Source organism: Opisthocomus hoazin, chromosome 22, assembly GCF_030867145.1.
Source record: "Opisthocomus hoazin isolate bOpiHoa1 chromosome 22, bOpiHoa1.hap1, whole genome shotgun sequence".
Lineage (NCBI taxonomy): Eukaryota > Metazoa > Chordata > Aves > Opisthocomiformes > Opisthocomidae > Opisthocomus > Opisthocomus hoazin.
In genome coordinates, this window is record NC_134435.1 from 4,960,982 (window position 1) to 4,977,541 (window position 16,560).

General features: G+C 44.9%; 1 protein-coding gene across 1 annotated transcript in view; it reads left to right on the forward strand.

Moving 5' to 3' along the window:
- SPOCK1 (SPARC (osteonectin), cwcv and kazal like domains proteoglycan 1) overlaps positions 1 to 8,286 on the forward strand; it is a 319,944-nt gene extending 311,658 nt beyond the window's left edge. Inside the window, exons 10-11 of the mRNA XM_075441481.1 lie at positions 2,450 to 2,587; positions 3,652 to 8,286. Coding sequence (XP_075297596.1) covers positions 2,450 to 2,587; positions 3,652 to 3,842 — 329 coding nt within the window. The 3' untranslated portion in view covers positions 3,843 to 8,286. The remainder of the gene's footprint in view (positions 1 to 2,449; positions 2,588 to 3,651) is intronic.
- Positions 8,287 to 16,560: the final 8,274 nt, after the last annotated feature.

Below are 16,560 nucleotides of genomic sequence, written 5' to 3' on the forward strand. Positions count from 1 at the left end.
CTTCCGAACCCTGTGGATATTCTCTGATGCCGGACCAAATTATGGGGTGATATATTGCCACTAAATGGGCTGCCTGGATGCTGTGCTCCAGAATAGCAGAGCTTGTAGCCAGAGCTTATTTCTAATGAACGCCCAGACTGATTTGTGTAGGGTTTACAGGACGAATCGTCGCGCTGAACAACGCTTGCTCCCAGTGACTCTCGGTCCTCACCAGACTCTCACCTGCACCTGACACAGTGGGGAGGACACGCTGTGATCTTCCCTCTGATGGGTGGCAAGTACCACGGCATCGGTATGCATAGCTAAATATTTAAAGCTCTGGTGTTACATGCAAATTGGCACAAATTTCCCACGCAGAAGGAAAAGTACCTTCTACTCTTCGCTGTGACCCAAAGTGCGAATCTTTTCCACACAGTTATGTTGGCAGTGAGCCTGCGCCATCATTTATTTTTAAACCTATGGCTTTTACAGGCAGTGTGGCATATTTTAATACCTTATAAGAAACACAGTGAAACTGTGCAAAAAAGCCAGTTTCAAAGAAGGGGAAGATCGCATTGCCCAAAGAAGAGAGAAAGCACGCGGCAGGTTAAATGCAGAGGCCGTGCTCTGCTCGCCCCATAACGCCTCGAGGTTCCCCCTCTGATGCTTCCCTGAGCCAGAGGCTCGTCTGGGAGCTCTAGTGATGGCTGCAGCTATGCTGATTTACACCAGCTCAAAATCAGCACCTGAGCACTTTTTCCAGGGTTGTCTATATGCTGATACACGCCCGGAGTGCTGAACAGAGAGAGAACGCGAGCATGAATATGAAAAAAACTCAATCAATATTGAAAGAAAGGATTGAACAGTGAGCGTTAACTTACAATAACCTGCAAAGGCGAATACGTGTACATGGTTATTAGAACCATTTTTTTACAAATAGTAAAAATGAGTCTTTGGTAGTCGTTATTATGCTTATATTTGGACGTGAATATAATGGTGGTACCTGTAAGCAAACCTGCTACCAGATCATACTTTGAAGTTATTTAAAATGCTCTTACTAATGGATGTGAAGTGGTCTCCAAAACAGATCCGATATAGACAAAGATTTCTGCAGATATTCGAAGGTTCTGGTTCTCATCTTCCAGACCTGCATTAGCGGCACTCAAACGTTAGACAAGGTCTGCAGTGCGATGAGGTTGGAAATTAAAAGATTCACTTTATACAGATGTGTGTGTGTGAGAGTGACTGACTTCTACTTTTATGTCTTTTGTATAGGAAATTTCCTGACATTTGGGCAGCAACTTCTCATTTATTTTTTCTGTGAGAAATGTAGTGGAAATGGCCCCTTTGACACGTGAACTGTCTGAAGAGATGCTATACACTTGGAACTAGTTAAAAACTTACTGCATGGCCAGTAAATCACTGGTATCTTTGACAAAGGAGAAAAATACTTTCTCAAAAATCATTTGAGACAAGAAATTTGGGGGCAAGGGTGTGTTTCTGCCGTGTTTCGAATTGAAGCAATTGGCAAAGAAGGGAAAAGGACTGTACTGACCTCCCCTGGGCATAAAGCTAGCTCATCTCAAAGGACAAGAGGGCTTTTCATATTGAAGTACATTTGCTGAAAATGGTGGGAACAATAAAGCGGGTTTCTCCTGAGAGCTTCCCTGTCTGAACCACGCTCTACAAGGCTGAACTATAATGGTTTTATTGTGAGACAAATCTTGGGCTTCAAATCCAAAGACTTACTGGCTTCAAACCCTGTTGTCCCTCTCTGTAAAGCTTGTCCATTACTTCTCCTTTCATGCACAGGAACTCTCAGTAAGTCGGAAGTTGTGCTTGAGATTAGTATGAATAGCAAGCAGATGGCAGATACCTTGCAGGGATAATTACAGTGTTGTGGAAAGACTTATAGGATAAACACTGAAGGAGTGCAAATGGAAGGGAAATGCAGAATTAATGAAGTTGGGGTAATAATCCAGTTGGGAAGAAAAGTTTAAAACCAGGAGTTAATTCTGAAAGGGGCTCTGTGGGAATATTCATTATTCAGGGACAGACTGAACTGATCTCTAGTACCGTATGCCATCACCCTCCATGTGCCACATATGCACAGTCATGCACTATGCAGTGACCAGGGAGGCTGAAAACATTTAATCTTGTAGCATTTCTGCGCCCTTTTAGGGACCACAGAATCACAGAATCACAGAATAGTAGGGGTTGGAAGGGACCTCTGTGGGTCATCTAGTCCAACACTCCTGCCGAAGCAGGGTCACCTACAGCAGGCTGCACAGGACCTTGTCCAGGCGGGTCTTGAATATCTCCAGAGAAGGAGACTCCACAGACAATCACGTGTTTTTTCTTGCCAACGTTGTAAAGATCTCAAGTAAAGAAGTGACAAGTTCTTAATACTCCACGTATCTGCTTGCTCCTAGAGGCTTGCATTACTGCTTATACCTTATATTTTATTCAGGTGCTTTCGTCCCACGGTGCAACGAAGAAGGTTATTACAAAGCCACGCAGTGCCATGGCAGCACAGGGCAGTGCTGGTGCGTTGATAAGTACGGCAATGAGATAGCTGGCTCGAGAAAGCAGGGGACAGTTAGCTGTGGTGAGTAATGATGCGTTTTCCTCAGACAACGAAGGCATGAACGCTGTCGTAAGCCCTGCCATTGCTGTACGATGGACTACGATAACAAAAGTGACAACAGGGAAACGTGACTACCGGTGTCCAAGGCGCTCCTGTATTTTCTGATTCAGACTACAAATGGGGCCCTTACATACGTATCGGTCCTTTGGGCTGGGAGGTGCAGCAGAAGTTAAGAGGCAATAATCACCGAGAAGAAGATATTTTTGCTACCAGCCTGAAAAACATAGTGATTGATATTAAAATTAAGGCTATGGGATTGCTGTGCATGGTTATTAAATATATGCTTCTGTATACTCTGGAATGCACTTTTACTGAGACTGCATGAATAATGCCTTTCCAGACAAAGAAAGGCCTAAATCTGTAAAATTTTATAAATTAACAGCCAAGCCAAATAAAATTGCTGACAGGACAATAATGTGTAGATACGTGAAATCCCCAATTAGTGATTATACCTAGACAAATCTTTTTCAGCCTATTCCCAATTAGCTGTTACACATAGGCAAGCAAGATTTCAGCCTTATTCCTTCGGAGTGCTTCAGTGATGGTGGGGGATGCAGCTTTGTTCTTCGAGAAAGAACAGAAAAAGCAGAGACCTAGAGATGCCCAGAATCCCATCACAGACTTTAGGCTCAACAGCTACATTTGCAGAGTGTGGTTTATGCACGCAAATCTCTTTGTGGAATATTTTTAGCCTGGTTTATAGAGTTGTGATGTGGTGAAAGTGTTTACAAATGGGTAATGATTTTCTAGCCTGCATGCATGTGAACTGAGACTCTCCAGTCGAGTCTCTAGGAGGAGGGCAATGCATAGATTTTTATGCAAGTATATTTTTCAGAGTTAATTGATACGTGTTTATCCCAGTTCAGGAATGCAAACTGAAGTTTAGAGATTGTGTCATGAATAGCTGAACCAATGAGTTTAAAAGATAACATTGGAAATGACAGTGGCTTGAATGGCAAGAGTAGGGGTGAAGGAGGGATTTGGTGTCGTGTGAGGGAATGACCTTTCCTGCTCCCCTGTTTCAGAAGAAGAGCAAGAAACCTCAGGGGATTTTGGCAGTGGTGGATCTGTTGTATTGCTGGATGATTTGGAAGAGGAACCTGAAGCAACAAAAAAAGACAAAGAAGGGAAACTGAAGATTCGTGTAAGGGCAGCTAATGAAGATGATGAAGATGAAGATGATGATAAGGATGATGAAATTGGTTATATATGGTAGTGCCCACCATAATGAGGACTCACGTTTTGCACAATATTGCAAGTCACATCATATCTCTGCAGTTGTATCTGAGAGTACCTGGCACAAATATTCCCTCTCTACTGAGTTTAATTTTGTATCATCTGTTTAATTTGGAAGACAACTTTTTTTTTTTTTGGAGCAAGGACTGTTTGGAATACACCTGTTGTTCAGTTGGTTTGGGGGATTTTTGTTCTATCCACAGGGGCAATGAGTTTTGTTTCAAAAACATTGCATGTCTTAATCCTCACTTGCACAGCTTATGAAGTATATCCTGTGAAAGAAGAAATGCAGAAGGGGCTCAGCAAACCAATACAAGGCTTAGAAGCCCTTCTCACATTAGACAAGTTGTGTCATAAATTGTTACCTGGATGATATCAGAAACAGTTATTTTTCTTTCATGAAGAAGGAAAAGTAGGTGCCTCATTTTCTAGTCCACATTTGTTACACTCCAGTAAAGATTAAGTCTCTTTGGATAGTGACTTCTGGCTGCCCAGCGCCAGGGGTTTAATCCAGAAAGAAACCCACTGGCAGGACTTTCTCTTCCTTACGTTCTCTGAGAATGACGCCAGCAGGCTTAGTGCAGCCCCCACTGAAGGCAGAGCTCCCACCAGCACGTAGATCCGCTCACTCACGCTATTCTTTTGGTTAAGGAGCATGGTCTTGATCTTAAGAGATGCTGAGTACCTGCAGCTATCATGGACCAACCCTACAGGCAGGGAACAGCATCCATCTGCCTTTTAAAGCATTTAAGGAAAGAACATTTTGTGAATTTGCAGCATGATGACCACCTCCATAGCTGTTTCTCAGCTTCTGCCCGAGCTCGTTTGCACCGAGAGTTGCACTGGCGTCAGGCGGGCAGCCTCTGCTCACACGCTGTGGATCTGCCTGTTCTTCATTTACTCTTAGCAGTCCCTCATTCCAGTTAGACAGCTGTCAAAGACACTAACCACCAAAAGTAATAAGCTGTCATTGCTTTAATTTAAATAGTTAATATTTATTTGGCCTGTTTAAAAAAGCAGCTCTCGATGGTCATGTTTCAAAAGCATGACCTCTTTGCTCAGTGTGACAAGCTGCACACTCGTCATATACACACGTATAAGAGAATAGTATTAAAATACAACCTGTGATTCCCTGCGCATCTCCCCTATGTTCGTAGCTCTTCAGTTTTCAATTGTATCACAGCATATTGACATTAAATTGCTGTGTCTGTTCCCATTGCAGTTCTCTGATGCAGTGATGTACGCTGGCGACCTTTTATTGTCTTTGCTGTTTTCAGAAAGGGTAAGAGGTACCTTAACCCCACTCTTGCATTAGGATGCAGATACAAGTATTTTATCAGTGCCTGTGATTTGCCTGTGAGTTATTTTGCAGGATGAGAAATGTGCTTATTACACAGAAAACTAATTAGATCAATTTTTTTTTCTCCTCTGAGTTAGTGTTGGGTATTGAGCTGGAGACAGTATGGAGTCAAACCATGGCTGGTCACATATTCACTCACAAGCAGGAAAATACCATGCTGGTTGGCGGAAGTCAGTTTTAGAGGGACTCTGGCCCAAGGGCTGTGGTCCTCAGCCCTCTCCAAAGTCAGTGCCCACAGCAGAGCCTGGCAGGGCTCTGCAGCCCCTCTCCCACTCTGGGTAGGACCTCTGCTTTCAGATGTGATCGGAACTCCTTTCAGACACCATGTGTTGCAGGGGCTCAGTTGTTTTCTCCTCTTTCATTTCCGATTTATCTAGATCAATGACCTGAGAACAAAGAGCAAGCCTGCATAATTGCCGTTAATGCAGAAGGATGTGTAAAATCATGAGGGATTTGTTGTGTGTTGTTTCACGCCCCCGCATCCTCCCAAAAATCTGTCATCGCAGTCATTTGCAAAAGGCCTGCAGTCCGCCCTGCCTCAAATCCCCTTGGTTTTTCCTATAGCTTTTGAAAATTGATTTTAAAATCGTTGCCCGTGAGCTGCACAGCACACGCACACTGTTTTTCTACTTGCCCTTCACAGAAAATGATGCTGACTTGCAAGTGGAACAGATACAACCAGCGTTTGTTTCCCTAAATAGTATGATTTGGTGAGAAGTTGTTGAACACCATCAGTAGCTTCCTTCTCAAACGTCGTGGCTGGTTTCCTTCTGGTGTTTTATTAATTAACCCATACTCTCTGGGCCTAGCTCATCTGTCCTGTGCAGGACCTGCCTGAGGCACAGAGCTGCCCTTGCACTCTGAGGTAGAACTGAGGTCCAGCATCAGTAGAGTTACACTTATCCTCCTGACTGGACTCATTCTCCCCACACAACGAGGTTTTTTTTTCTGGAGTCCTGTGTCCCTTTGCAACAGCTTTTCCTGGAACTGTGCATTACTTCAAAGGCCACATCGTAAATCCCTTCTTCTGGCCAACACCTCACCAGAGCAAAGCGTGTCTAACCAAGCCCTTGCAGGCAGCTCCAGGATCCAAGGTTGCAGCCCTGCTGTGTCACGTGCAAACATGCAAGGTGGTTAAATAAAAGCTGTTAAAGAAGTCTTTAAAAGTGAGTGTGGAGATCCTTCAGCTGACATGAGCGAACATACCACCCCCATCCATTTCTCAACACCACTGGTCCTCTCCTAGCTTTAATCTCTCGCATGCAACTATTCCAGATCAGAGCTGGCAGTTTTTATATCTTAAACTATACAATAATAGACTCAGTCTCAGACGCACCGACTGGAGCATGCTGTGGGTACCACACTGCTCTGTGCCCAGCCCAGCCAGGCAAGAGGGCAGGTGCCTTGGCTGGTTCAGCTGACCTCTGGTAGCACAGCACCCTTCACACCAACACACGCACACACACGTGTGCACGTACACACAAACATACACAGTCCCCCCGCTTTGAATCCTGCCGGCCTGGATTCAGGAAGCCATCCCTAGCCAGGTGATCGTTCCATCACCTGCTTCAGTTGTTCAAATGTTCTTCTGCATCAGGGCCAGCATTGGAGAAATGCCATTTTATTGACGAGTTCACTTGGGCACCAGCACAAGAGAGTTTGAAGAGAGTAATGCCAAATCACAGGGCGTCCCAGCCCGGTCAGGGGCAGGGCAGACGGGCCCTCGGGCTTGGAAGGGCAGCTCAGGCTACAGATTGCTTTAAGAGCAAGTTTCCAAACCTTACAAAGCTCTTTGGTAAAGGCCTTTGGTGATCCAGTGGTTGGGGGATCTGCAGCCTATACATACGTGTGTGTCTGTCTACATACATTTATGCACATATATGTGTGTGCATACATATATCTGTGTATATGTGTGTTCAATTTGGCAAAATGCATTAAGAAAATGCTTTATTTCTTTAAAAGAAACCAGTGATCCTACCAAGAACCAGTGCTCTTCCAGATCAAGTCCCTTCCATTCCTCATGCTTTGTAAAGGATTAAATTTGTGTCCAGCTTAATTTAATTCCTCTTTTTTTGTTAAGCAGGATTTCCCATCTGCATCAAGTCACTGACCTTCCAAACATTTTCTCATTGTGAAAAATGGAATCAGAGCTGTCCCATTCTTTTAGAGACAAACCAATTTTTAATCTCATTTTCTTTTCATATTAGAGACTATGAAATACTGTTAGGCATTGCTTTATGTTTCAAGGTGTCCTTTTAACTACTGTGGTTAAATCAAAATCTCCTTGAGTCCCGATTTCAGCACAGTTGGGTTTTTTGGGTCATTACTGGCCTTTGCTGTGAACACAAAGAATCCTTTTCATTTTCTTTTCTTTTTTGTTAAGCTATTCTGTACTATTATTTTAAACATTTTGAAGTGTTTATTTAATATTTATTCTACAGTTTATATTGAAAATGTAAAGTTTATATTTAAACCAACACTGTTTGTTAGTGAATGCTTCTCTGCCTCTTCAGCCTAGTCTGTTAGTCTCAGTGTACATTTCTGGCATGGGAATATTTTGATATTAGGAGTTTTGTAGCATTTTTCCCCTCAAGCAGCAAATGACATAGATCTAAGGTCACCACTTGATACAGACCACCAGCTCGCTCAAGCTTAGCTTCCTACATTTGTTGGCTTTTATTGCAGTCCCTTCTGTATGCCATTCAAGTTTCTTTAATACATAGACTGCTTTGTACAGTTACTATACATCAAAAAGCCCTTTCTACAGTAGGTGGGTTTTGGTCTTTTTATACTTTTCTCAATGCTGTTGATGTCCGTTACTGTTCAATGCGTAGATCTGTAAGGAGAGATCCAAATATTATGTGTTTCAGTTTGATGTCCCTACTGTAGATGGATGTAGACTATCATAGTAAGTAGAATTGCATAGTAAATTCTGAATGCTTTTTCCATAAGGAGTTAAGTGGAATGTGAGCATTTTGCTATCTTTGGTTGACTGTAAATGCTTAACTGTAGTCTGAAATAGTTGCATTTTTGTCTGTCTCAATAAATTTTAATTTGTCTGCGACTCCTTATTGCCTGTCCTGAATTTTATTAAACTTTGGGGATCAAAAACACTGCAGTACCTTGAGTCAGCATTTAATCATGCATGGAAATGGATGGTCTTTTGTGTTTGGTTTATGCTTTATACCTCTGTTCAATGTCAACTGTAATCTGTGAGGTTAACGTAAGGTCTCTAGAAAGCTGTATTTTAAAAGCAGAAATGAAACCAAACTCAAAGTAATAACTGTACCAAAATCAGAAGTTTTCAAATTACATCAAAATTGATTTTTAAGGAACTAGCAGGAGGGAGGAAGCTTTCCATTTATTTCCTCCCCAGTCTGCAAATCATGATGTTTTTCGGTCTCTTCCCAAGGTATCCAGGGCAACCCTATAAGCACAGCCACATTCCACAGTGGCCATTATCTACAGTATAAATGAAGACAAAATTATATTGAACACAATTGGCGGGAAGCCATGCTCACTTAGAAATATCTGGGTTTGTGTCTCTATTATTAAATTAGAGTTCCTCTTTAGTATTATTAACTAATTTAAACAGCCAACATTATTACAGTGCTAGTTACAGAGATTAAAATGTTATGCCATCACCTTTCCTCCGTATGTGCGATATTAAAGTACCACATGAAAGCATGAAACATCTTTTCAACGTTTGTGCAATTATCGTCTCATCAGGTAATACATTTGGAACTGCTCTGTCCGTACACCACTGGCCGGGTTGTGTCATCTCGGGTCAGAACCTGCCTTAGATTTCTGTTGAAGTGACTGCATTCATTAGTTTATTTTTCCTGTGGATACCACATGTTACTTCCAGTGTGTTGCTTTACCTGACTCTGAGAACAAATGGGTTTTCCCTTTCCAAAACCGCCCTGAGACTCTTTGAAGTCTTTGATCTTTCATGCTGAAGTGATCCAGCTGTGGATGTGGTGGCACTGAGGGCTGGAAGGCAAGCAATCCAAATCCCAAGCTGAAGAGTGTGCAAGTTGCAAATGAGATTTTTTAGTTGTCGGGAGGGGTTAATGACTGGAGTTTTCTGGAGAATTTTTTAATATCCCTTCTAGATTCAAAATTTCAGTTGTCTTGCAAGCTTTGTTTTGTATTGCACATGCATAGCTGTGCACACCTACACTTCTCTGTTCTATATACCAATGTATATATATGGTCATAACATGTGTGTGTACATATATACACACACACACTGTTATGATCACCTGCCCTAAGAAGTGTTGGTCAAGGCCAAAAAGTGCCAGAGTACTCTGGGGGGGTGAGGGAGAGCTCACGATGTGCGTGGGCACTGAACCCCAGGGAGCCCGGCCGGCCGCGTCGCTGCCATCTCTGAGCTGCTGCTGCCCAGGAGACTGGCAGGTCCCAACCGTCTCTGCTTGCCTGCTTCGGCCACTGCTGCCTTTAGACTCTCCTGTTGTGGGATATCCACTTCTGGGAATGTCTTCCCTGCCTCATAGAAGGATGAGCTGGTGTTTTACCGCCCATACTATGCTAATCGCTTTTGCAACAACTTGTACCGAACTAAATACTGGGGATTGGTTTCATACATTAAAATACTCGTAGTGTATCCCCCTGTCATGTCCTGCTAAGCTGTGCTGCTTCATATTTAGCTCTTCCGTGATTATGTCCTCCATTCTGGACGAGGATCTTGGACTAATTTTCATGAACTCCCTGCCAGGGGATACAGCCTTTGCTTCCCTTGAGATACTGAAGAGGGGCCGCTGCTGAGAGGTTGCTCCAGGAGTGGTAGAAGGTCAGTGTGGGCTTACGGCAGAATGATCAGCAGGGCTGGCTCTTACCTGCAGGGCAGTGGAGTCCATCCTCACCCAAACGTTGTACGTTGTGTCTTCAGTCAAATCTGCCAGCCTGGGCTGTACCCCAGAGGGGGTGATGGGTACCTCTGCACGGAAAGGGGCACACGTGACAAAGTTGTAACATTAACAGTTTACAAAGAAACAGCCTTTTTTCCCCATTTTCCAATTTGCCCATTTTCCAATATATAAATATTCTCCTTATCTTACTGATATTACTTTGGTACTGTGAAACCTCCACCATGAGATGCATGCACTTACACACACACACAGTGACTTTTATTTTTTCCCTTATAAAATTTTCTGTTACGATCTGCACCAGCTATAAAACTGTAGCATTACAGCCTGCACTGATGATTAGTATCATTTTTTCCTTAAATACTGACAGTTAAAGGGTGAGATATTAAAAATTATGTCACAACAGCTTTGCACACTGTACAGCTTTTTGAATAGATTAAGCAGAGAGCTATTAATAAACTTTTGACTTTCTGAGCACTCCCATCTTTGAAACCAGACCATTTATTTCAGAGGAGGCAGAGTGAAGAGCTGGCTTTATTCAGTCTTGGAAAAAGGAAAAAAAAAAAAATGGTGAAACAAGTAGATTTAGATAAGCTGTGAATAAGAGGGACAGACCCACTGAGCGTGGACAGAGCAGTCCAAAGGTTCACTGCTTTCAGGACAGAGCCTACTTTTCTCCAGTGGAAAATTCCCACTGACTTGAGCAGCTCGGGGCCAGCCCATGACAACCCCCAAACCGCAGAGGCAGGTCCCTGCTACCAGCTGGGTTGGTCCTGTCCCCTGGGTGCAATATCCAGGAACTGTTTAAAATGAATCCCTGAAAACTAGGATTTAAAAAAAAAATTTAAAAAAAAATTGGCACTCCAGGAGGAAGGCAAGAGCAAGGCCAGAAGCTAATTCAGGTTTTGCCAGCACTGTATCAGCGCAGTAATGAGGCAGGGGTATGTAGAAAGCTGTAACATGCGCGTGCCATGGCTGTGCAGCCACCCTCCCAGCTGCAGCTGGGCAAGAAACCCCTCTGCTGACACCGGAGTTAGGAAGAAATACAATGTCTGGCAGCTACTGGTCTTGAGTATCAACTTCCTTCATGTATCACTATAAATTCCTGCAATTCCACGCTAAAGGGTTGGGCAGAGAGAGAGTTTGTAAAGAAAACTCAAAATGCAGGGTCTTTGCCAGGTAGTAACTGCCTTTTCTCATCTATAGTTACTCAATAAAAATCATTGCTGGAGCATGACTCTACTTCATTCCCAGCCAATACATTTGCAATCTGGCCCTCAGATATGGGAAAACTCAACCCCAGAGCATATTGTTAGAGGAAAGGTCCAGAAGCATATTGGTTTATGCTTTGAAAACATATTACCGCTGAAATTACTTGCAGGTTTTGACAGACTTGCAGGTTTTCACACTGATGTTTCTCTGTTGAATATCACAAATCCAGTTAATATTCAAGTAAGAGTCTGTACTAGACGGAGTGTACAGGCACAGCTTTGCTCCGTTGCAGATGATGTATCACTTTATCACAACGAGAAAGGAATCGACCTAAATAACTACTAGCCTAAAGTAAAATTAAATAAAACTGGGATTGTAACAAGATGCAAGTTTTCACCAGTTAATGTAGGCTATTGGAATACTTTGGGTTACAAGGGGTTATTACAGAAGATCAATATTCCCATTGCTTTTGGTAAAAGCCACGTAAGAATCTGACACCGAGCATGAGCTTTGGTGGCTGTCAGTGACAGGAACGCTGGCGCTCACCTCCACCCCTACGACGAGAACTGCTGCTACAGCGAGATGAGATGGGGTGCGAAGAAATACATCTGCTCAGCTGCTCCCTTGTCCTGTACCATCGGCCAGCTTGGAAAGGTGGGCACTATTTAGTTGCATAGCACTTACCACAGGTTTATTCTGGCAAGCAGAAGAGCGCAGTTTGGCTCAGCTGGCTGTAGAGGTAGAGACAAACATCAGGCTGGTTGTTCAACTACGCAGAACTCCACTGTCCTCTCAAGGCAGGGCTGTCATCCCGTCTGGTCTCAAGCCCAGTTTCCATCCTCAGCTGAAATAATTCTGTCCCAACTGATTCTTCAGTACGATTTTTTCCTTCTCCTTCTTGTTTTAATTTTGTCCCCAAGCCTGTGAGTTAATTAAGTTTCAACAATGAGCTGTATCACTGTAGAACAGGATATCTGATTGCTCATCTGTTTTACATAATTGATTAATTAATAACCTTGCTAATTGAGTCTCATGAAATCCTCTGTTAAACTGGAGCAAGGCTATGTCCCAAACCGTTGCTTGGAGGGCTGCACTAAGATCAGGCCATTCGGGCTGCTCCATCTCCCCCAGGCTCTGGTGCAAGGCACGGCACAGCACTAATTTAACGGGACTCTCGGGCTGCTGGAGTGACACACGGTTTGGAAAGTGAACCTTCCTTTCACATGTACCCCAGAATTGGAAAACTCTCCCTGTTTTTTTCCTTCACCGCTAGTAGCAGCTCCTTGTGTTTGTGAACTCCAGGGCTGCCTCTTTCTCGCTGTACACCTCCAGCCACTGCTCACACAGCGCAGGGCAGCACAGCCCCACAGCCCATTCCAGCTGGCAACGTCTCCTACCCCTTTTGGCCAAGCGTGGGTGCCAGCACAGCTGTAAAATAAAGCGGCAAAGTCGCCCTCCCTCTCTGCTTCCTGAAAACTGCACTGTGAGCTCTCCTCAAAGGCACGGCGTTCGACATGATGTGACCTACATCTTTTCTCTGGAGCAGTCACTGCTGAAATAAGGCATAACATGATGGATTTGGTGCTGTTAAATGGAAGAGGACTATCCATAGAAATAACCACTGACAAGAGTTTGCATTTTAATGTCATTTCGTTTCTTCTTATTACCCCCTAGACATGGAGCACGCTGTAGTTCTGCCATGTGGTATTGTTTGCAAGCCAGCAGCAATGTGGAGGGGTGCAAGCTTTGCCTGAAACACAGCTCCTGAGACTGTTTTCCAAACAAGCTTCAGCTGGAACAAGCTGTAAATATTTTCCTTTGAATATGTCCACTAAGGAAAAGTTTTCTCAGTCCTAACCCACCTGCACCTAACAAGACATCAACCCAAAGCAACTTCACCACATGCTCAGGCTTTAGTCCACCCATGGTGAGCAGGGACCTTCCTGCTGTGCTCCGGCAGTGAGTTAAAGACATCCAAAGACGAAGCAACCATTGTCTGAAACAGCAAACGGAGGTTGAAGTGTCATCCCTCACCTTCCTTTTCAGAAGTCTGGAGTCACCCAGGAGGCCAGGGTGTAAATCCACCAGCCCCCATCCATCCCAAATCTCTTCCCACACTGCTGGAACCATCCTCAGTACCGCGCTCTGGCTGCTTTAGAACTTCTGCGGCAGCACCGAGCCTCATCCCTAATTCCGGCTGCAGTCCCGCTCGTTCTGGAAGGTCTTGGCACAGGCTAGTCTTGATGAGAATTTAATCCTGAGGATCTGGAAAGGATTTAGGATGTGGAAACAAAGAGATGGGTTAAAATCCTACAAGGCGGACAAAAAACTGTATTCATACGTGCATCTGCAGAGGCAGCTAGGGACAGTGGCCATTTACTTCTGAATATCACAAGGATTTGCGAGACATCGGGGAGAGGGGAGGAAAGTGGAGGGAATCAAGAGACAAGAGTTAGCCATCAAAAGCCACTTCTAAACAGCTAAATTAGGGAAAGATAAATGCCATCCCTTTTTTTTTTTTTTTTGGATCTGTCTATAGTGGGGTGTGAAAGGCTGGGAGCATCGCTCCTGCCAGGACCACCTGTGCATTGGGGGTGGAGGTAGGCAGTGGGCTGGTAGCACGTCTTCCACACTGCTGGTGAAGGTTTTGAGTAATGAATCCAGGGGCTAATCCATCGTGCCTGCCGTTTCAAAGAGTCCTGATAACCTCGTCTCTTCTTGTTTTCTTCTCTACGGCTTTTGCAGCTTTACTAACACAAGTGGTCCCTGAAGAGGGATCACATTTCAGGCCTGAAATGCTCTGATTATTTACAGTTTGTCACACCGTAATTTATATTTATTGTTTGTGGCTCTTATTTACACGTGTTCATTACTTTCCTATTTTAGTCATTTATCCTGCATTACCCCCCCAACTTTTTCAATTGTTTCCCATAGTCACAGTTTATCAATTATATTGCCAAGACGCATGTAGAGAGCATAATTTGTTTCTAATGCATGATTTTTTGACAGCATGATTTGTTTTCATGTTTGCAGAGAATTTTAAAATGACAGTGACTCTAGAGCAAAGAGTAAAAAGTTGTGAAGCGTTTTCCTATGGAGACTTGTACTCTCATGTGTGCAATATACACGCTGCATCGGCAGCATTTGCTGACCTGCTCATCAAGTCCACATAGGTTTAGCTCTTGGTGCAGTTTCCCTCCTCCCAGGGGATCGTTAGAAACTCTTAGAAATTACATGTGCTCCCTCGGCGCTGCCGCCCTGCCAGCCAGTATTCCTGGGTCCCTTTGGAAGCTGATGAAGCGGCTTCAGTGGGCTGAAAGGCTCGCTGAGCCTCACCGGCTCTGGCAGACCTCAGGCACGGTGTTCCCGTTGCAGTAATCATCTTTAAGGAGGAGGAGGAAGGAGCCCTGCCTGCCCATCGCTGGGTTTGCGTGTGAAGCAAATGGATCACAGAATCACAGAACCACAGAATGTTCGGGGTTGGAAGGGACCTCTGTGGGTCACCCAGTCCAACCCCCTGCTGAAGCAGGGTCACCCAGAGCAGGCTGCACAGGACCTTGTCCAGGCGGGTCTGGAATATCTCCAGAGAAGGAGACTCCACAACCTCCCTGGGCAGCCTGGGCCAGGGCTCTGTCACCCTCAGAGGGAAGAAGTTCTTCCTCGTGTTCAGCTGGAGCTTCCTGTGCCTCAGTTTGTGCCCGTTGCCCCTTGTCCTGTCGCTGGGCACCACTGAACAGAGTCTGGCCCCGTCCTTTCTAGCAAAGTGCTGTCCCGAAGAGGCTCCCTGCTCAGCTGGGGCTGGGAAGTGTATGCCCTCAGCTTCGTGCTTGTCGGTCCCTTTGCTCATTAACAGCAATAAGAGCTTTTCTCCTGCTGTCTGGCTGTTGCTTTCGGAGCTTTGCAGGCTGTCGTGCTCAGGCTGACGAGGCAGGAGGATCAACTCTTTGGAGGGGAGTGCCAAAAAGCACGAACTCTCCCACCATCCTGTGAGGAAGCCATCCAATGTGCTTTGCTCTGGGACTCGTTACCTGCGTTTATTCATTTACTGAGGCAGCCTGGCATTTCCTGCAGATGATGGCTCTCTGGAAAGCTGAAGAGATGACAAACACATTTGCTGGTATGTGCTCTCTAAGTGGTCTCTATCCCAGGTCCAGATCTTGGCAAGCGCGGACCAGCTGCCACCCAGGTCTTTGTCAGCCATCGCAATACTTTAACACCCCCATTGCTTTATACAGCTCCATAAGACAGCTGAATGCAGCAGGCATGATGGAAAACACCTCAGCTGTGTTGATCCGTCATTTTGCCTCCTCTCTGTGCTCATTAGCTGCCAGAGATGAGCCAGTCTCAGCTCTGGCTCTCTAGCACAAAGTGTCTCCTGGTTCCAGCACGCCCCAGGAAAGACACAGCAATATTCATCCTAAATTTACCGGTCTGCAGCTCCAAGCTGCAACAGAGCGTATCATCCTCCCAGTTTTAGTCTCGTCCCATGACCAGAGCAGCATGAAAAAAGAAAGGACTGCCTTGGGTCAGAGGCTCGTTTTCAGAGACGCGGCACATTAGGGAGGGCGCAAGCAGTCTGCTGGGACGCGGCACAGCATACACTGAACTGCCAGCTCAGCGGTGACTCTGGCCTAGAGGAAATCTTTTCACCCTTGGGTTTTGAGGCCAATATCCAGCAGGAATTCAGCTGCGGTTTCTCTGCTGCAGCCCCTCGACCCATTTTCCTATGTGGGTTCTGCCACAGAACCCTTGTGGCCTCGGAGCGTTTTGCTCCCGTGATCCGACTTATTCTGTCCAGCAAGGCTGCAAGGGAGGATTCACATTAACGAGGTCTAAAGCAACTGTGACGGGCTGTCAGTTGCCGAAAGCAAATCAGGTTCTGTCTCAGCAAAAACCCCAGTTAACTGGGCAACACCCAGTAACAGGCAGATGTGGCACTTATCTCCAGGCTGATATAAAAAAAAAACCAGCTAGAAGAGTGGGGATACATGAAAGGGTTCAGGGAGGGTGAGGCAACAGATGTTCATCGAACCACTTTTTATATCCAGGGGAGGTGAAGGCTCCTGGATGAGTTTGGTGCCCTCAGAGAAGCAGCTGAGACCTCACGCTTTGTTGTCTCCTGCTTTTTCCTTTCTGTGCGTATTTTTGGGTCACATCGGTAGTGTTGGTAGCGGTGGGTGCAATAAAAGCACTGCCAGGTTAAAGGCTATGTCTAAAAGACCAAAAAAACCACATCT